At 45.5% G+C, this 21,488-nt stretch overlaps 1 protein-coding gene and 1 long non-coding RNA gene across 4 annotated transcripts; one reads left to right on the top strand and one right to left on the bottom strand.

The window, feature by feature from the left end:
- Positions 1-3,372: 3,372 nt before the first annotated feature.
- MFN2 (mitofusin 2) lies at positions 3,373-19,579 on the bottom strand. Of its 3 annotated transcripts, none has more exons than XM_044996300.1 (19): positions 19,452-19,579; positions 18,543-18,681; positions 16,901-17,081; positions 16,111-16,246; positions 15,310-15,472; positions 14,845-14,969; positions 14,443-14,551; positions 14,248-14,355; positions 13,640-13,793; positions 13,317-13,384; positions 13,051-13,172; positions 12,564-12,690; positions 12,139-12,243; positions 11,451-11,553; positions 10,011-10,231; positions 9,705-9,860; positions 8,716-8,912; positions 8,124-8,258; positions 3,373-7,212 (listed from the first exon to the last, which is right to left on the bottom strand). In XM_044996300.1, the coding sequence occupies exons 3-19, from the start codon at positions 17,073-17,075 to the stop codon at positions 7,143-7,145; spliced, it is 2,274 nt and encodes a 757-aa protein (XP_044852235.1). In that variant the 5' UTR covers positions 17,076-17,081; positions 18,543-18,681; positions 19,452-19,579; the 3' UTR covers positions 3,373-7,142. The 3 variants fall into 3 exon arrangements, with proteins under 3 accessions (XP_044852235.1, XP_044852236.1, XP_044852237.1); XM_044996301.1 differs by having other exon boundaries at positions 19,458-19,478; XM_044996302.1 differs by lacking the exon at positions 9,705-9,860.
- On the top strand, positions 10,121-16,265 carry LOC123354345. The gene is made up of 4 exons (XR_006574732.1): positions 10,121-10,237; positions 11,479-11,636; positions 12,610-12,764; positions 13,157-16,265. It is a non-coding gene; the product is annotated as an uncharacterized LOC123354345 (long non-coding RNA).
- Positions 19,580-21,488: the final 1,909 nt, after the last annotated feature.

Raw genomic sequence — 21,488 nt, 5'->3', positions numbered from 1 at the left:
CCCCGCGGCTGCGAGGGGAGCCCCGGTAGGGCCCCAGGGCAGCGGAGATCAGGGATTTCCCTACACCCCCCCCCCCGAATTTCCCCAACGCCCTCCCCACCAGTTTGGTGAACTAGTTACATGCAGTAGTGGCAATTTGGTGATTGGAAATTGAAACATTCATACACACTTGAAAAGCCTATGGAAATACCTGTAGCTGAAAAAAGTAGAATAGATTTGAAAAGGATGACCACAGCCTAGCTTTCTGATCCAGCTGTTGGGATTTTAGGCCCATGCAGGTGCATTCCTTTCAGTGACATTGGCCAACTTAATAATTTCAAATTCTGATTTGTAAGCCAAGTCTAAATGAGCCCTCCCTGACAGCTAGTGATGAGCTGAGGGGAAAAGGCTTCAGGACCAGAATGTATTTACATTCACACCTAAACTACCTAGGTATCCAGCAAACAGAGCTGTGTTGCCCAAGTGATAGATTTTGGCTGGAGTTGGGTTACAAATCACTTGAATGCAAGGGGGTAATGAAATGTTGTTGTTGTTATTGTAGGAGTAAAGGGCAGTAGAACTGTACTTAGCCTGTGCTGATTGAGGGCACCGAGAAAGGGTAGGAATAGGTGTTTTGCTTGATGTCTGCATGAGTCACAAGTACTAGCTGACCTGCCCCTCTCCACTGTTTAAAGAGAATTGATTAGGCTCCATCGCTGGTCTTCTGTTTTGTTAAGTGACCACTACAGACCTGATTATCAGTCATTTCAGCTAAGTGCGTAGACCTGCTGTGGGACATGTTTCTGTGGAAGAGACGGCCCAGTCTGCACTGCCAGCGAGATTCCCCACTGAGAGCTGGGCTGAACCTCAAGAGACTAACTCGCAGAGGTCACAGTGGCAGGTCACATCAGCAGGTAATGGCACAGGGCCATTGGCAACAGAGCAATGGAGTGAACAATGGCACAAGTGGCCAGAGCGAACTCTGAACAGCTGGAGGAATGAGCAAGGTGCCTTCTTGGCCCCCACCTGGGAGGTGAACTCATGTGAAATCACCTCTGAACTCTGAGTCTCCACTGACCAAGGACAACACTGGTGAGTGTTAATGAGGCTGTTAAGAAGGGTGGAGCTACAACACAGTTCATGCGAACAAACATAGCTGTGGCATCATACTTTCTATTTAAACAAGAGAACTCACACTACAAACTGGAGGCCAACATTAAGGGCACTGTCACTTTTTCATCCTGAAGTTGAACACTGATTCCGAACAAGAGCAGCAAATGCTCACTCTCTTTCTGCAAGAAACTCAGCTGACTGGCTAGAAGCATGTGGAGCAACAGTGAAAGACTCAACAGTTGAAAAAGTGAAGACCTCTCTCACCACATTAAAAAAATTTGCATACATGGCTGATGAATGCACCGATGCAAATGGGCATCAAGTCATTGTGTATGTTATCTTGATGTCAGTGGTAGGCCAGTAGATACATTTCTAGATGTTCAAGTTATAGAAGACACATCGGCTGCATCTGTGACATCCCACATCTTAGAGTTAAATGCTTGTCAGTTGGACCCCAAACAGATGGCTGCTTGTGCATTTGATGGAGCTGCAAACTTCTCTGGAAGACATAGTGGAGTATAAGCTTTGCTCAGTGAAAAGTATAACCCTAATCTCTCCTATCCACACTGCAGAGGCCACCTACTTCAACTAGCGCTAATACGAGCTGCAGACTCTTCAAAAGACATTTTAAAAGCTATACATTTAATATCTTCATTATATTTTTTCAGCAAGAGTCCAAAAAGACTGAATATCTTGGAAAATATAGAAGATACACTGCGACTGAAGTTCAAATTAGTCCAACCTGGGAAAACCCTCTGGCTTTCTCATGAGCGATCCTTGGCTGTTGTCTTAAAATTACTCCAACCGTTATTACTGGCTTTGGAAAGCAGCTACCAAGATGGGATGGATCTAAATAGTGAGGCTGGTGGATTACTTTTGCTACTACGTTCAGAGAAACCTAGTGCCATTCTCTCTTGCAAGTCTACTGTTGAAACCACTTGGGTAATTAAACAATGCCATCCAGGCATCTGCTACAATAGTAGTAGATCTTTGTCCAGTAATAGAAGCTACATTTGGATCCATCAGAGAGCTATCCATTGAAAAAGTACCCGAAAAAGCAAAGACTTAAATCCAGAAGTTGACTAATAAGGATTCAATATAAAATGTCTTCAAGTGAAAAGGACAAGAACTATTTGTTAAGACAACTGAAAAAGTACAGACTTGATTCTTAAACTACAACAGTGACTTCTAGATTCAACTCAACCTCTATATAGCTTTTACAGATCCTGGTCTATAAAACACCGACAGTTGAGTGGAATGAGGCACTACCAGCAATGGGGCTGCCCTGTGCTCAGGACAGAATAGAGAATTTGAACACAGAGTGGAATATCATGACAAATGAATGAAGATTTGACTTCAACTTTTTTTTTTATCATCATCACTAGTGGCTCAACCTGATCTTTGTGCTGTTTCCTGGGATGAAAGAAGTAGGAATTCATCTCTTGCTACTCCCAGTCACAAAAACTACAGTTGAGCATTGTTTTTCATCATTGAATAGAATTGTGTTCTGAGAGAAGTTGCTTTCTGCCTGATCATGTGAATGAACTAATGAGCATATCAATTGAAGGAACAGGAGTACCAGACACATGAGAAGCCACCAAAGATGAATGCATTGCACTCAAGAATTTTGTTAACAGTTGTGCAAAATTATAAGAAGAAACCAAGAAGGATGTAGATGTAGTGCTTCATAGACGGCTTGAGTAGCCAACTTTTAATGTGTGTGATGATTTAAAACATGAGTTAAATCTAATAAAATGGTCATGAAACATTTTTCAGTATGGTGCATACAGCCCACCCTCACCGTCTCACTCCTCATCAGCCCTGACCCCTCCCACCCGTAAATTTGAACACCCCTCCTAATTTCAATTCCTGGGGAAAACACTGGCTGGGATCACGCTGGCCCTGGGGCGCAGGGTGAAGATCCAAGTCTCTCAGGCTGCAAACAGCCCCCACTCCCTAAGGTTTGCCCAATCCCTTACCCAGAACACGGCAGGGCTGATGGAAACAGAAGCCAGGCTTAGGAAGTGGGATGAGGAGGGATTCAGTTTGCTCATAAATCCAATTCAGACACCACATTCCCTTGTCTGGAAGCATGTCTTCCATTACCTTCGCTAGGGCAGCCTGGGAAGGAGGCGTACAAAGGAAGTTCTTTAGTTAGTAATTAATTTAGGGCAAACCTGGAGAGCTATTTTGAATGAGCAAATATCACCCAAATCAGGTCAGGGTAATAGCGCAGGGCTGGCTGGGGTATGCACAAGGTGGTCAGGGACAATACACACACACGTGAGATGAGTATATCTTCAAGGGTATGAGGCATTTTATTAGTTGTCAGAATGGTCTCCATTTCTGACCTTATGTTTCACAAAATCTAGACACAGTTCAAGTGAAAAGGCTCAAACCCCTACCACGGAAACACTCGTGTGCTGTAGCCTTGGATGCATTACTCTGGCTCTGATTTTTCAGGAGTGCTAAGCACCCGCAACTCCCAACTGAAGTCAGCAGGCGCCCCAGTTGGTCAAACATTCCTGGAAATCTGGCCTTTAACCTCTGTCCGATGATGTGAGGATTAACTTTTACATAGCATTAGTCAACCACTAATAGTTCAGGCAATCTTCTCAAGAAATCACTGATTCAGTTCCTCCTTCTCAGACTCGAATCCCACCCGATGAGATAAAATGATCTCATACATCTGGGCCTGCCAAGTTTTGCTGTGAAGACAGTACAGTGGAGAACTCCCAAGTGGTTAATATAAAATGATCAACAATAGGCTATTAACAACAAATGATGAATAAGAGCTATTCACTGTTGCTCCAAAGCACGTTTTCTTCAGAATTTACTGAACTAGCTCATGAAGATTTTGTATCGAGATAGTAGGACAGACACACACAATTTTTCCCCCCCCAATTCATTTTTATTTTGGTTTCCAATGTTAACGGCATTGATACAGGAATAATTCATGCAAATGTATCATCTTAAATACAGCAGAGAGAAAACTCACTGTTAAGAGGATTTAAGAGTTCCATCAACTCAACACCAAAAATAACCAAGAAAAAAAAAAAAGTAAATTAGCAGCAATAAAATAAAGTGCATTTAGCCAAACTTCTTTAATATGAACCTGGAGGAGTCTGTTCTTGCAATCCTTTGCTCTCATACATAAGAGTTGATCACTCCCCATTAGGAGGCAGAGGCGAACTGTCTCCATAATATACAGCAACACTGTGAACTCTTCCACCCGTCTGTATTAAAGGAGTTCAGTTGTACTTTGCTTTAGTTTTAGAAGAATCAAATTAAATGGCAATTATGTTTAACTTTGATTCTGTTAATATAACATGCATAAGGCAATCTTCTCCAGACTGTAGGTGGCTAGGGTTAGATGCTCTTAACATTTCTCTGCCTGCGTTAACAATTTTGCTTTATAAAAGGTTCAAGTAATTCTTATCTGGCCTGTAGAGCGAGGGGTTTCACTGCTATAGTGAGAATGCCCAACTCACCAAAAATCTCTGAAGAAAGCATTAGCAATATCAACTCAATAGCAAGATACCCTGTTTCGCTTCTACCATCCTCTAAAGGGGGTTCAAAGACCACAATATACTATCTGATTTGAAGCCTATGCCACTTATTAGATTATCTCCTAGGGTCTGCACAAAGACCTGGCCACTTGAAGCGGTGAACGTCCCAGAAAGTCACATCAACACTTTCCAGAGGCCCCATGTAACACAGCATTATCCTTCCTGCACTCGGGAACAAAGAATTTCCTACTGCAGCAGGGATCTGCCTATTGTTTCAAACCATACAGCCTGCTGTAATGCTGGATTAGCAGCCCTGCAGTCTGAAGGGTGTTTATCAACAGAACATGCTGCTGCTGCTGCCTCTGTTTACACATACACCCACAACAATGACCTGGAGAAACCACCTGCAGAGGCAAGAATTCAGTCTCTTTTCCTATTCAGTCTTTGAGCTCAGGAACAAGTTACTGCAAGCTGTGATGGCAACTTTGATGCAAACGCACATTCTTTAGGAAACAGACTAAATTATTCTCATTCCCCAAAGGCTACTGAAGAGCCATCAGAAGGCCATGACTTTCCAGTTGGAGTTGGATTCAAACCAGCAAGCTAGAAGTGAAATGTTCCATTATCCCATAGCTAATGCCCTGATCCATCCCCTGGCAGAATCTATTCCCCTCCCTTCCATCCCAAAATGCAACTGACTTGCTTCTTGTGACAAGAACTTAACAGAACACTCAGTCTACTAACACTCTGTGCTAATCCACTGGAAAATCCCAAATCCTAGTGCTTTGAGGTTAAAATAACCTAACTGGCTTAATGCTACTTCACTATTTATCCTCCCTCAGACACCGGATAACATCTCCCTCCTCCTTTCCGGGAATAGATGAGAAGCAAGTACGCTGGTTACTGGCACATGGGTATCGACATCTGTACTTGAGCAAGAAATCATTCTAAAGCCTGTTGATACCATTTTCAAGTATCATTGTCAATATGACAAACTCCCTTCAGTCTTTCTAACCTCAGCTGGGACCTCCTTAGAGTTTTCATTCTGGATTCTTTGGAGACATCTCTGACTTCTGGAGACATGCCATGGGAAAAAGAAAAGCCCCATCACTACACATGGTGGAGAAGCATTTTCCCCAAACGGCGGGGAACCTGATCCTGCTGCTATTGAAATCAGTAGGAGTTTTACCCCCCAGTTTCAATGGTAACAGGGTCAGGACCACATTGTTCTGAATATGATCAGAATTAAACTGCATTTAGGGCAAACCCCAAAACCAATCTGATCTGTTTACAAATAAAGCAAAGCTTAGAAAGTTATGGTGACCCATTGCTTCCCTGGCATGGAATTCCCACACCAATACACGACTCCTTGGCGCCATATGAGCTGCACTGGATCAGCCCATCTTCATTCTGTTTAACTCCCCCCCAATGGAACCATATTAATGCAGACAGTAACATCCTATAGAAGCTCTACATGAAGCAAGATCTCCTACAGCTTGTAATCTACCCTGTCCTAAAGGCCATGTAGTGATAATGGAATTCCAGAAGCCTGCATCCCAAAACGCGCACTTTTAAAAAACACATTTGTCTATATATTTCATAAAGTAGCTATTCACACCCTGCCGACTGGCCCATCTCAGATCCTGCTTATCTTTCTCAATAAGATACCAATTTACCAGGTCACCAAATGCAACTCCTAATTCCACTAACTCCACAATAACTACATGACGACAGTCAGTCAGTTTTGTCTCTGCCATGATTTGTCTCTCAAGTAACACAGGGCTAGGCAAAGAGCTTTCTTAAACTGAAGAGCTTGCAGGAGGAAGATGCCCAAAACCCAAAAAGACCAGGAGAAGAAATTTACTATAGCAGGATCCCAACCCACAATCAAAAAAATGATTTGTTTTCTGCTCCTGGGTCTTATTTGCACTGACACTTCTCCATGGAAAGAAAAAGAGCAGCAAGTCTCTCTTCCGCTCTCTCTCCAGCAAGTCTCTCCCCCGCTGTATTGCAATTGAAGAGTAACGAAGAAGTGTGGACAGGTCTCTGCATGGTCTGTTAGAGTGACATATGGGCCTCTAGATGTGTGGGAGGAGGAGGGGGCAATGGCCTGCGTTTAGATGACGCTTTTCACACACATATCTGATCTTGTGACTACCTCAAAGGATTATCAAGATCCATCTTTACATATTAAGGTGATAATTCATCAAGGGGGAAGTTTTGAACTTGATGAACTTTGGTGACTAGTGAGATTTTTTTTTTTTTCCAACAACTGACAAACTACCCTACTTCGTTCTGCATTACAAAAGCCTCCTGTAAGTGTATGAAGCAGAAATTCCTCCTAATCTCCCTGGCAGGCAAGAAGAGAGGTGTGTTGAGAGGTTGGACATGATAGGGGAAAGAAGAATCCCGTTGTTCACATGGTGATAGACCACGCAACAGCTTGCTTTTGCTCGTGCTCCTTAGGGATTCCATCACCCACCATGTTCTCTGCAGCAGTTAAGAGAGCACTGAAGGGAAATGGTTTTTTGCCTTCTCACATTATCTGCTCTGCTGCAGGTACTGATGCGTGAACATGTTGAGTTCACTGTCCAGCCAGCCTGCTTTATTCCTGCAAGAAGGAAGAAAAAAAGTCTCAGTTAGGCCTATGCATTGAAGTTAGTTCACATTCACTGCCCACTCTAGTCTGAAAAGGTATGAAAGGGATGCACGACTGGCAAAGAATGGAGAGAGCTGCCAAAGAGTCCCATAACTAGGTGTCTCTACTCTAGGTCAGGGAGCTTGCATGGACAGTGATCTATAAGTTTTGGGGTTCAAACCAAAATCCTAGTTGCAAGTTTAAAGTGATCTCATCCACTGTTTGTGGGAGTGGAATATTTGAGAGGGGAGCTCCCTGCCCATCTGGAATGAAGGTGAGCAGCAGAAACTCACATGCCTTGCAATGAGGAGGGGAAAAGGCCCTTTGTCTCATTTTAGGAGATACGAGTGGTCCTGAAGGATCTTGTAGTACCCATAGTTTTCTTGGGTTTGTGATGATCCTGACCAGATCGAGAGTCAGAAGAAAATGGTGAAGTCCCAGATATCTGACTAGCGCCAGATGACTAAAAATGTCTGGCAGTGTAGGGGAAAAAAATCAGTTTTTCCTACAGAAGAAAGGAAGAGGCTGAGGGTAACAACCCAACTGCTACCAAAGCTCCAGGAACATCCCTGGAACCCTCTCTTCTTACAGGCTGAACAAAGGCAATGCCATCTACACAAAAGGACATACAACAGATCTCTGTTCAGAAGCAATGTAAGATCTGGTCCCTTAGGAACACGCATTGGCTCTTTGGAAGATTCAGAGAACAAGGAGCATGTTTACTTCACTTCCAAGCAGGAGTGAGTTGATGCTACAGTAAGGCACATTCTGACCTAAACAGTCCAGGGAAATCTTTACATTACATGTAATTGTGACTCCGCTAAAGATGGCACAGAATACAGACAGTTCTCCATGAATTTGCTGTCAGGAAGCAAAGATCTCACCTGAGCAGTTTTGCTTTGCTCTGCAATGAGTCCAAGATTTCAATTTTTTTATTCATGGCAGCAATTTCCTGCTCAAGATTCTCCCGTGTGACATCCACCTGCTGACACAAGTGAGCAAATGTCCCAGCAAGCTCCCTAGAAAATGGAGAGAGGAGGGAAGAGAGAAGAGATCAAACTCAAAAGGTATTTACACTGTGCAATGATTTGATTAAACCACCTCCAGCAAGCCTCGCTTGACACTCTCCCTTCCCATTCCCGCTTCAGAACATTTCACAGTCAGTGGACGACAGGGAATTTACTGCAAGTTCTGGACAGTGGCATAGGAACTTCAGAACTTGATACTCCTGAAGTATTAGTACTCATGTTTAAAAGCACCAGGTTACTATGACGACAGGTGCTTTAGAAATACATGTGATAAAGTTTCAATGCATGCTCATCCGTCACTGTACATTTTTAGACCTGGGAGTACAGACTACGTACAACAGACCTGTCATGTGGTAGCCAGGGTGACAGCTGGCCTTACGTGGCTTAATGGAGAGTACCTTGAAAATGGTGTTATTTAAGAGAGATTAGTTGAATTGAGGCAACTCACTGTTGGACTTGGTGGCTGCAGTTGGAGCCTGTGTAGCTGACAATGAGCTGCAGTTTCTCACTCGCATACTCCACAAACTGGCGTTTGAAGGCTCTCTCCTTCGCTTTCATAGTCCAAGTGAGGCGCTCATATACATACAGGAGCCCGTAAAGGCCAAAAGAGAGAGCAATCAATCTCCAGCCCACAGCCTTCCAGACCTGCAATAAGCACAGTAGAAAGGTGGCATAAGTAAGTCATCAGCCAAGAATGATGCTAAATTCTTACAATGGAACAGAAAACTCTTGAAAAAGGTCCATAAGTGTAAGGGATCCCTTTCCTCTTCATGGTATTCCTGTCTCTGAAGTGTAGGCAATTAAGCAAGAGCTTCTTAAAGAGATCTTCCATATATGGACTAGGGCCTTGGACTCTAGCTCCTGCTCTAGAAAGGATTTGCTGTGCAACTTCAGCCAATTCTCTCGACTTCTAATTTTGGATGCCCAGCTTGAGGCACGTAGAGCCTATTTTTGAAGGAGCTAAGCACCCACAACCCCAAATCAATGGGAACTGCAGGAACTCAGCAACTCTGGGTGAAAAAAAAACAGCCCAAAATATCTGAAGTTGGGAATCCCAAAAGTGGAAGTACACAAAACCAGAGACTGATTGCGAAAGTTTCAGCCTCCACCTCTGTCTTAGCTTCCCCGCCATTGAAATGGGAATAATACTTACTTACCACCCAGGCTCAGAAGAGTAGTAGTTAATGTTTGTAATGTGCTTTGAAAGTGTTATTTTAATCTTAACAGCCCTGAATCCACCCCCAAACTTCAAGTGCAATAGTTCAGTGGATCTCTCCCTTTTGATGTTCCTTGGGATACAACACTTCGCTCTAGGCTCCACGATGGATGAATATCACATCAGTTACTGACTGAAGCCTGCAGTCTAAATAACTCTCCAAATCAAACAGCACAACTAGCTCTGAGAAACAATTGTCTGTACAGAGATTTTCAACCCACCACTCCACCAATCACGAGGATCCCCATGGAAGTTCTGGAAGTCAGTGATGCCAATCCAGTCACCATAGACACCATGAGCTCTTCCTGGGTCATAGAACCCTGGGGTAGGGGAGGCAGACTGGGATTCGCTGGGGTTAAAGGTAAAGGACGTTGAATCTAATTAGAAGGGAAAAAGAAAAAAAGCCGCAGATAAAAGGGAGAACGCAAGCCACAGCTGTTTCTTTCAGAGCTTTGACAGCCACTGAAGTCTTCAGTGAAACCCAGTATCTACTACTGACCCACTGAACATTTAATGAGATGTCACACCTGGTCATTATAGCCCATCAAGGCCCGGCGACTGTTCTTTGGTCCCAAAAACCTATTCACAAGCATTGTCCAGCCAAGAGAAAAATGGAATTCAACGTCCTCCTGGAAGTCGGCACAAAGCTTGTCACAGTTCAGGTCATAGCTGAGTGTGAAGCATTGCCGGGGGATCAGCATGTCTATCTGACCCCGGAGAGAGACTGGGAGAAGGGGCTTTAAACCATCTGCAGGTGAGAAATGGGAGAGGATAGGAAAAACGTCAGCATAATTACGAATGGCCATGACTGGAATCAAACAAGCTCTCAGTTCTGTGCTTACCTTGTTTATCAGTTAATTGGTGTCTCTTAAAAAAAATAATAATAAATAATAATAATAAAAAACAAACAAAAAAACGCACCCAAACCTGACCCAGAACAACTGGTAGGATCTGAAATTCATTATGGCCAAATATGGCACTAAGGTTCCCCAGAGCAGTCATTCTCCAATTTTCCATTTTATAGACCACTTTGTGAGAGATCCTTCTGTGGACCCTTCCCTTGCTGCTTCTCTCCTCTTTCCCCTATCACTTCCCCACAGTTACCTAGAGCAGAGGTTCTCAAACAGTGGTCTGTGGACCACCAGTGGTCTGTGAGCACCATTCAGGTGGTCTGCGGATAGTTCCCTCTAATCTATGGACCACTGCAGTCTATGAACCATAGTCTGAGAATCTCTGTTGCACAGAAGTTGCCAGAGGTATCGTTTACCCCTTCCATTATATAAATTAGCACATGCTCTGACATTAAAAGAGGCAAATGCATCAAATCTCCACCATTTGGTTTTATTTAAAACAAATGGCCACTTTGTCTTGACCACACTAAACAATAAACTATGTTTCATAAAATAATTTTGAAACTGCTTCAAGAAAAGTATGGTTCCTACCAGCTGTGGGCGGGAGCTTTGCTAGAGCAACCGGCAAAAAGCCCCTGCAGTGGGACTAACTGAAAGTATTGCAAACTGTGCACATCACAATATCAAACCTTTTTGCGGTAACACGGAGAAGATTCCTATTCCTGCAATGAGGTCTTGTCCAGAGCATCTTGTCACAGCAAGATCTGCAAGCCTTTTAGTTAGTGCCACTGCATTTTTGCTGCATAAGCCTCATCAAAAGTTCTATTGTTTTTGAAATTGTATAGAACAAACTGCTCCCAAGCAGAGGAGGTGGGTGTGAAGTTTCAATCCAGAATGAGTTTCATGACACGGAAAACCCCTGAAAACAGGTATTTAAGAGGGACCATGCAGACACTCTGAACTACAGTCTCACTAAACAAGGCATTATTAATTGAGAAGTTGCAACCAGTTCATCAGCCCTCACAGCCCATCTAAACTTGCATGGACACAATTGCCATGCTAGACTTATTCTCATTTGTCTGTAGTAAGGGCTGGTTCTTTACATGCTGTACTGACCTATCATTTCTTGTTGCATGGTTTGCAGGGAACCAGTGATGGCATTAGAACATCGATCTGACATGTTACGGCCCAAACCCTCCTCAATGTGTCGATGTAGTTCCTGAAACAGACAGAAAACAGAGGCTGACACTGAAGCAAATCCAGACAAGATGCATCATTATCCAGACTGCTCGTTAACTGCAGGTGCTGGAATCGCCAAAACAGGCAGTTCAAAATAGGAAGCATACATTCTGTCCGCCCCCAATCCCGCCATTTGTTAAAAGTAGTCCAATATTGCAAGAGGGGGCAAGGAAAAATAGAACTGACCATATGCCCTCTGCTTTGGTGAAAATGCTGTTTACATTTCATCTACACCATACAAAGTGAAACAAGATACTAAGACAACTAGTGCCTTACCGTCATACCCTGCAATTAAATACTATATATATTTTTTTATACCAGTCTATTACCACTAGGTTAGTTTGGAAAGCCCCGGTTCCTTTTCTGGGATATAATGAAACCCTCAAAGCACAAGAGACAAATATGAACTAATAATTTCCACACTACAAAAAACTGTGCCTAAGCCCTGTGCACTTGAAAGTTACGTATTTTGAACAGCTGGTGGCAATTTCTGAGTCATCAGAGCAAGAAACAAAATTGTTTAGGTGGGTGGTCCAACATGTTAAAAGCCAGTGTCATTACTCACATTCTTGTAAACTTTGAGGACCACTGGAGATGGGTGGAAATCCATCTGGTAGTCATCTACCAACACTGAGAGCCGCCTAATCTCTTCAGCCATTGCATTCGACACCTGAAAGTGCAACCACATACTGTATGTACAGGGTTATCTGGAACACTAGCAGAGAAAACTCAAGATTATTCCCAGGATAGCTGAAAAAAGCTGTTAGAAAGATTGATTTGCTAATAAGCAGCAACACACAGATAAACCGGTTACCCCTACAGCAATACCTCCACCACATATGTTTTAGCAGAACGTGTGACTTCAGTGCTTATTCAGTATGTTGTGTTTTCTCAGCTCCTAATCCGCCTCCCATCTTCCAGTCAACCCGTCACACCTTTCCTTTCATCCCTCTGATTGGCCTCTAGGCCAACAAAGCACCTGTTCCTTACCTGTCTTTCTACCTCTTCTGTGATCTGTTTTATTTTCATCTTGTAGTCTTGAGTGAGCAGCTCCAGCTGTTTGTCAATAAAACCCAAGCGCTCCTGTCGTTCCTCTCGCATCTCCAGGCAGTAAACCCTGAGAAAAGAAGGTGCCTATCAGAAAGAAGCATCCGCACATCTCTGATCTTCAAGCTAAATGGAATCCCAGAGGTAAGACATTTGGGGGGGAGCAGAGATTCTCTTTCCCAAGGACAGGCACTAACAATATCTAAGACACGTTACACACAAGTAGCATACAGGAGAGATAGGGGGTTTCTCCATAATTATACATTAGATGCAGGAGTAATGGTATGTGTCCTCCTGTCCCTAGAAATTTTGTATGCTCTATTGTGATTTTAAAAGCAAAGGCCTGATACTCATGTTTCCCAGACTCCCTCCCAGAAATATTCAGTGCAAGCTTCAGTCTTGTGTGCACTGAGTCTCTGCAGCTGCTCACCTCTGCTCCTGGGCAGCAATATGCAGAGAGTCCATGATAAGGCGAACATCTTCAGCAATCTGCTTGGCTCTCACTGTGTGCTGCTCAAACTTTGTTTTCACTGCAGACTGTGAGATGCATTCCTGTGCATACAGAGGCAGCCATCAGAAAATCAGCAGCGACCAGAGGCATTAACATAGACCTCTCTTCTGCATCATTTACTGTCAACAGCCCAAAGTTACAGGCTCCATTCTTTTCCACCCCCTCAAGAGGACTGTAGTGCTCACCTCAAATCGTCTCTCGAAGTTTTGAAACTCAAACATTCTTACTTGAAATCCTTCTGCCAATGCTCCACCTAGGGCAAGGTGGAGGACACAAGGTTACCAGGGCAAATTTACAGAAAGTGAACAGAGAATTTGAAGCACCAGCAGGAAAGGCAGAAACATCTCTGGGGCTGGTTCTACTGACCTGCCAGATACCCTCTTGTTTAATTTTGGCTTCTCTTCACTCCCCCACTTTTTAGTTAAATCACCAATTGATTATTTGAGATAAGACAATCTTTACCTTCCCGCACAAATGAAATGAAAGACAGAGCTGGTAGTTTTCCTACCTCCTTCCGGCATCCCTTGAGCTTTCTGGATCCTGGCATTTAGCACTTCCTTCGCTGACACAAAGAAGATGCGGTCCCCAGCCTGCGCTCGATCCACCACACCCAGTTCATCCACTAGAAAACTGGTGCAGCGCTCCATGTGCTGTCGACGGACCTGAAGGATAAACCCACCCAGACACACTGTTTTAAAGTCTGCTTGATAGTCCACACCATTGCATTCAACAGGATCAGGCAACCAGATGCCCCCTGCAGGCCCTATATAGCAATACAAGTCTACAATAAAAATATTTTGCTCTTTTATAGCTCCTTTGTGGGTCTCAAAGCACTTTTCATACATTAAGCCTCACAAAACCCCTGTGGGATAGTTGAATACTCTAACCATTTACAAATACATAAACTGAGGCATGAAGATATTAAGTGATCTGTCACAGGTCCCCAAAAATGTCAGTGACAATAACCATTAGACCATACTGTCTGCCAGATGACTCCTCATTATGGTAAGCAAAGTCCAGACTGTAAGAGAATCATCCTCTCTTACCGCTAGCCACTCCTCGGCTCACAGAACGGATCCCAGTTTGAGTGAACACCAATTTAAATATGGCACAAACCTCTTCCATGTATTCAGGTTCTGAAGCTGATGCATCCCAGCGGTTATTCAGGATAAAAATGTTGGGGCGAGACAGACGCTCGTTCACTTTGTGGAAGAACTGCTTCTCCTAAACAAGGAAATCACATATCGATATGCAAAATGTCAAAGCATTTACCCCAAACCAGCAAGCATTTACAAGTGGAATTCGAGTTACCGTTTGCATCAGCGTGGACTCAGAGTTTGCCACCAACACAAATACATCAGCATCCAGACAAAACTTGTCAATCCAGCTGTCCAGTTCTGTGGTTACATCAATGCCAGGGCTACAGATAACAGAAAAACATGTCACGAGAGCTGTGAAACTTCAAAAATACAATTAGTCATTCTCCAAAGAAGAAGAAGAAAGCAGCACATTACATTTTCTTACAAAAGATGCTTTCAAAAGGTGTAGCTGCTCAGCGCAGCTAATGTCCATACTTGAGCTACACTGTGTTCTGGGGCTATTTAGTTCAGGAAATGAAGGAATTATTAAGTGGCACTCCATCTGCATTTCTCAGCTCTGCTTCCAGGTCACTTCACATCAGAGTCTCTGTACAGGAAGAGTGAAATCTCTCACCTGTCCATAAGCACTAGATCATCCTTTAAGAGAGGACATTTGGAATTGGGCCACATCACACTGACCAGGCTGCCAGCATTCAGAAATTCATTTTGATGGAGAGCATGAGCCAGTTGGTTGACTGTCTGTCAAAGGGAAGGGAGGGAGCAAGAAAAGATCGACAGGAGTATGTTATTAATGTCTGATAACTGCTAGAATAATTATCTCCCCGCCCTGAAATATTCACAGACAAGAATAAGTCAAGACCCAAATGAGAGTTATTTTCTCCCTTTTCTGAAAAAGGGGCTGCCCCATAAAACTGCACACATGTCCCTGCTGAGAAAGAGCTCCATTTATTAGGAACTACTCAAGGGCAGGATTCCTCAACACATTACTGAGATTACCCTTATCAAGAGAAAATTCCTTTCTGAAATCTCTTAGATTGGGTCAAAGTCCATCATCATCATATACTACTTAGGAACTTACCTTGACACTCCTCTTCTCCTCTGAGCCTTCAGTAAGTAGGAAGGCATCGTGACCATCCGTCCCCTCCACACGCAGGAAACAATTAGTGGTGTGTCCAATGCCTGAGGGAAGGACTTTATCCCACAGCATGGCATTTATCACTGTGCTTTTTCCATTGCTTGTCCTGGGGTTAAATGCAGAGTGAGTCATTGGGGCTCTCAAGACACAGCTGTGCTCTTTGCATATTACAGCCACTCAAATCTCAATGTCCCAATCAGATCCAGAAAGTGGTAGGTCATGTATTAGAAGCATTCTATCGGTATAGGAATACTGAAATACTACACCAGAAGAGCATTCCTAATGTGGGTGTTTTGTTCAGTATAGATTATTCTATCTCCCCTGAGCAAAACAAGCCATACCACTAATGGTGCAGTTTTGCTGGTGTGTCTGAGTGTATTCTTGGGGCTTTTGCCAGCTCAGATATGTTGATCGGCGATCACACCTCTTCACGCTGTCAGAACTGTGCCAGAAGCAGCCCCTCAGTGTAAATACGACCGTAGTGCATTAGCTGCCATATGCAACTTGCTGGTCAATCAGTACTAAAAGGATTTATTTGGGCATAAGCTTTCGTGGGCTAGAACCCACTTCTAAACAGAGTGAGGGATTCTAAACGAAAGTGAGAGAATACCAATGATGATCAGACTTTTACATTTCAGAGTCTGGACAGTTTGTGTTCCTATAAATACTTTTCACTGGCCATGATCCTAAAGATCCCAGTTGCTTCATTGAGACGAGTCTAGGCAACACAATTATCCAACTCACCTGCCAAAAAAAGCCACTTTCATGTGTCGCCGTGCCAGCACCTCACTAATGCCACTGACTTTTGACAGGTATCCTTTGACCTCCAATACCTGCTCTTCTGTGGTGACAGGGTCAAGTTCCACATTCCTGTGTGTTTCTAAAATGCAAATAAATTGTCCCCCTGAATTTCAGAAGTAATGTATCAACAGCAAAATAAATCTGAATGAATCTAATCTAAGTCTCTGGAGTGTAGTTATATATTTATCTGCGTGACAGTCAGACCCTGCTTGTTTGAGGGCCACAAACAAGTACACCTTGCCTATGCCCTGAAGCCTGTCTCACTGGCTGTTGAACAATGCCCCCTCTCTTAACTCTAAGGGTTGTCACGTAAAAGAATGCCTTGAACAGCACACAGCTGACATTTCACACCCCAAAGAGCCTTAAAGCCAATTTCTGGCATTAACAGATTAAGAAATGCACAGCAGTGTCACAGGTGACATTCACATGTTGCCAGCAACGAGATGTCAGGACTGTAAGAATCAAAGAATTAAAGACAGAAAAAAACCAATGCAGCCTAGTACAAGACTAATTTCCTTAATTTTTTTTTTTAAATATCAGTTCAATGACAACTATAATCTGAGATCAACTTGAACATTCAGAAGCCTGTACCTTTATCCAAATTTGATGCAATTTCGTCTTTTATACATATACAGGTCCAGTGATTGCATTTAATCTAGCATTTTTTGTGTGACGTACTGAAATAAAGCACTACTGTACACATGATGGCGGGCTACTCAGGGATACAGCTTACCTTCCAGGAATGTGGAACTCTCCTGGATATATGCAGCCAACTGTTCAAAGATGCCATTGATTTTCTTCTTTGCAGTGACAAAATGTTTGAGAGGAGAAGCATTTACCTCGGCCATGTGTCTTTTATCCTTCTTTACAGCAACTATGGACTTGGAGCGAGTGAACAACAGGGACATTGCGCTGTGGGGAAAAAAATCTAAGATGATACAAATTCTTAAACGCTAATTCCTGCCCAAGTTTTTTTTTTAATGTGTCTATTACCCAAACAGCTAAAAATAGCTAACACATTTTAAAGAACACTCTATTACGAAGAGTCTATATATTTCACAAATATAAGTGTCGGAGTAGCAGATCAATATGGTTCATGCTGGTTATTGCCACCCAGATTTCTTGTGTGGACAATTTAGATTTTAAAATCTAAATTTGATTGCGATTTTTGTTTCACATGGTATTTAAGCCACCAATCTACGGTCACTGAGAAACTCACGGAACACATTATGGAACAATCAGCGACAGACGTCTACTCCAGAGCAAGGAACTGAATCTAGGCCTGCCACTTACCATGCTAATAACCTAGCCACTTGTCATCCTTCCTTTTTTCCTAATCTCTACTTCCTTCTAATATAGATAAAGTTCAGAAAAAAGTATTGGGAGTATAAAAATGTTACAACAACACTGCAAGCATAAATGGGAAGTAACTGTGTTGTTCCTGGGATAGGAGAGAGAGAAGGTGGGTGAGGTAATATCTTTTAGTAGACCAACTTCTGTTGGTGAAAGAGACAAGCTCTGTGCAAGCTTGAAAGCTTGTCACTTTCACCAACAGAAGTTGGTCCACTAAAATATATTACATCACCCACTTTGTGTCTCTTGAAATTTATAGCATTTTACTTTTTAGAGTACTTCCAAATGTTAGACAATATTTCATACGGATGTTGAAAAAGTGTTGTATCTCCATTGTACTGATGACAAAACTGAGGCAAACAGATGATGGGACTCTTTCCCAGAGCCAAAAATAGAACATAGTTCTTGGCTCCCTGCCATGTGCTCCAAATCACTCTGCTGCCCATGCCTTTGGAGCACAGAATCAAGCATACAGACACCAGATGCAAAAACACTGAATTTCAGTCTCCGAAAGCAATTACAGTGCATTGGTGAAGCTCCCTATAGCACCAGAACAATCATTACTGCATTCCATTATAAGAATGGCCATACTGGGTCAGATCAATGGTCCATCTAGCCCAGTAACCTGTCTTCCAATAGCAGCCAATGCCAGAGATGCTTCACAGGCAATGGACAGAAATGAAGGACAAAAGGCATCACCCCAAGATTCCTAAAAGTGCTACTAAATAAATATCTCAGAAAAGTTACTTTAACAGCCCACCCTAGTGCCCCTACATCCAACTGCATTGCAACATGAAAGAGTCTAAGCCCTTCAGAGGGACCCTACTGGGAAGAGGGAAGTATCCTTTTTGATTAACACTGTGAGGAAGCCTGTAGCCCACTACATCAACAGCTCATACAGAGACACCCATAGTGAAGTGCCATAGGAGCATCGCACCCTCCATCCCTTCTGCCCTTTCATGAACCAGTGACTCCGCCCCTCCGGGGAAGGGGAAGAGGGGGAGGTTGCAAGCCTAGCTTACTTTCAGGATGAGTGTTAAGTTTTCACAAGCCAGGCATGGTCAGCTCCCTCTGTCCCACGTGCCAATGACTGCTTTCCACAGTGCTCACTTCTCTGGGTGGGTCTGGGTCTGGCAGCTCCTGGGGCAATGTGGATCCAGCCTGTCCCAGTCACGGGAGGAGAAGGAGCGAGATCAGATGGTGCACACAGACCCAGGAGGGTTCAGGGTGAGTGACTGTCAGGGCAGTCAGTTCAGGGTCTTGCACGCATGACTGTGCATAGGGGTTGATGTGGGCATTACATACCCTGACCCCACCACCCTCTCTGGGAGGGCACACCCAGCACACACACCAAGTCAATCTGCCTTGTACACCTGAGTGCGCACACCCTAACCCCGCCCTCCCCGTGCCCTGCACACAGTATGCACACCCAGAGCCGGCGTGCCATGTGCACGTGAGTGTACACCCTAACCCCGCCCTCCCCGTGCCCTGCACACAGTATGCACACCCAGAGCCGGCGTGCCATGTGCACGTGAGTGTGCACCCTAACCCCGCCCTCCCCGTGCCCTGCACACAGTATGCACACCCAGAGCCCGCGTGCCACGCGCATGTGAGTGTGCACCCTAACCCCGCCCTCCCGTGCCCTGCACACAGTATGCACACCCAGAGCCCGCGTGCCACGTGCATGTGAGTGTGCACACCCTGACCCGGCCCCGCGCCCTGCACACGAGGGGGCCCGCAGGGCCTCGTACGCGACGGGTGGAGGAGACCCAGCCCCACAGCTGCTCCCCGGGGGGCGTGTCCGCGCGGCCCCGCTCCCCGAGCTCGGCCTGCTGCCGCTACCCGGTCCTCGCTTCTGCGCCGCCGCCGCCCCGCTCCCCAGCTCCCGCTCCCGCGGGCCCGGCCGCCGCCCCGTTCTCCCGGCCTCTCACCTTCACCTTCTCTCCCGCACAGCAGCCATGACACCGCCGCATCGTCATCGGAGCGCGCCAGGCTGCGCGCGTCACGACACCCGCGCGACAGGCGGGAACCGGGCTACTCCGGCCCGTCGCTGGTCCCCCAATGCACTATGGGAGGAGTAGTCCAGGTACGCCCCTTTCCCAAGGCCTCATGGGAGCTGTAGTTTGAGGCAATCGCTTTAGCCCAAGGCCTCATGGGAGTTGTAGTCCTCAGAGGTTGACCCTCCCCTCCTGCTCTTTTACCTGGGCAGTGGGAGCTGGTGGGAGCAGCAGGGTTCTGGGAGGAGATTCATTTCTGCAGCCCCAGGGGCATTGTGCCTCCCTGAGGGAGCTATGCTGGCTGTCCTGGGCGTAATCCAGCCCAGTGTCACCCACCAGTGCCAAGGGCGCTGCCTGCTGAGCTCCGCTCCCTCACACTGCAGCTGCAGTGGCCGGAGAAGCTGCAGACCAAGCCCAGGTGGTGGTGGGCAGGTTCAAGTAGGAATGCCCCCACACGGAGGCCTAGCTGAGCAGCAAGCTGGGCCGAGTCCTTGGGGATGTTGAAACCCCAGGGCTGTGTCCTGAGAGGGGAAAGAGGAAGCTGGATTGAGCCCCGCTGAAGAAGAAATACTGGCTGAAATATGTAGAGAAGACGGCCGCCTGGCTAGGGCTGCCAACTTTCTAATGGCACAAAACTGAACACCCTAGCCCTGCCTCTGCCAAGAGGTGCTTCCCCCCCCCCCTCCACAAGGCCCCGCTCACCACATTTCCCCTCCCTCTGTGGCTCGCTCTCCCCCACCTTCACTCACTTTCACTAGACTGGGGCAGAGACTTGGGGTGTGGGAGAGGGTGAGGGCTCTGGCTAGGGGATGGGGTTGAGGGATTCAGAGTCTGGGAGGGGGCTGCGGGTTGAGGCCGGGAGTTGAGGTTCAGGCGGAGGTGAGGGCTCTGGGCTGGAGATGAGGGGTTCAGGGTGTGGGAGGGGGCTCTGGACTGTGGCAGGGGGTGGGGGGGCAGGGAGGGTGATGGCTTTGGGGTGGGGCAGGGGATGAGAGCTTTGGGGTGCAGGTGTGGACTCCAGGTTTGTGGGGGCTCAGGGCTGGGGCAGGGGGTTGGGGTGCAGGAGGGGTCTTAGTGCTGGGGCACGGCCTTACCTCAGGCAGCTCCTGGTCAGCGGCGCAGCAGGACTAAGGCAGGCTGCCTGCCTTTCCTGACACCACGTTGCGTGTGCCCCAGAAGCATCCAGCAGGTCTAACACTAGTGGGGAAGTTCCCAGCCATTGGAAGTGTGGAGCCAGCGCTCGGGTGGTATGCGTATCCTCATGGCTCCCCCGCCAGGAGCTGGACCTGCTGGCCGCTTCCAGAGCGAAGCGCGGTGCTAGGACAGATAGGACTAGCCTGTCTTAGCATTGCAGCACTGCCGACCGGACCTTTAATGACCTAGTCAGCAGTGCTGACTGGGGCCACTAGGGTCCCTTTTTGACCAGGTGTTCCAGCTGAAAACTGGACACCTGGTCACCCTACTTCTGGGAAGTTGAGTTGGAGGTGTGGCTCTCCCACTGTTCCTCACCGGGACCAGCCCTGCCACCTCCAGAACCAGAATTTTATTCCATTAAACAAAATGTCTGAGCCTCCACTAACCTAGGCTGGACTCAAACTAGTAACCCAATGATTGAAAGCTTCCATAGCCCAGTGCTAATCCCCCCAGTCTCTGGGAAGGGGTCACAATAACCCTCTTACACCAGCACTCTCTTAGGTAGTTATATTGAGAGATCAGTTTCTTTTGTTTCCTTCTGGATTTTTTTAAAGACCTTTGCTCTTCAAAAGAGTAACATTGGGGGCCATTCTTGAAATATTTAACTGAGATCCCCTGCCACAAGAAAAGCATAGGGCATACAGTCAAAATAAAGTAATCAAATGGAACATCTGGAAATTCTTCATTGTACTACAAAAATCTGAATCTTAACCCAAGCCCTGGACAAGACTGTTACTAATTAGGTATTTTTTCTTCTTTACAACATGAAAATAATTT

The sequence above is a fragment of the Mauremys mutica genome, chromosome 21 (genome assembly GCF_020497125.1).
Source record: "Mauremys mutica isolate MM-2020 ecotype Southern chromosome 21, ASM2049712v1, whole genome shotgun sequence".
Taxonomy (NCBI): Eukaryota; Metazoa; Chordata; order Testudines; family Geoemydidae; genus Mauremys; species Mauremys mutica.
The sequence above is the reverse complement of the archived record's forward strand: the minus strand, read 5'-3'. Positions and strand labels throughout refer to the sequence as shown.

Excerpts from the sequence above, each read along its gene's own strand:
- MFN2 (XM_044996300.1), bottom strand. The coding sequence starts at position 17,075 with ATGTCCCTGTTGTTCACTCGCTCCAAGTCCATAGTTGCTGTAAAGAAG. Across the intron at positions 11,554-12,138 it reads TCCTCAAAGTTTACAAGAAT|GAACTACATCGACACATTGA; the intron begins GTGAGTAATGAC and ends TGTCTGTTTCAG. Across the intron at positions 9,861-10,010 it reads TGATGGGCTATAATGACCAG|ATTCAACGTCCTTTACCTTT; the intron begins GTGTGACATCTC and ends CCTTCTAATTAG.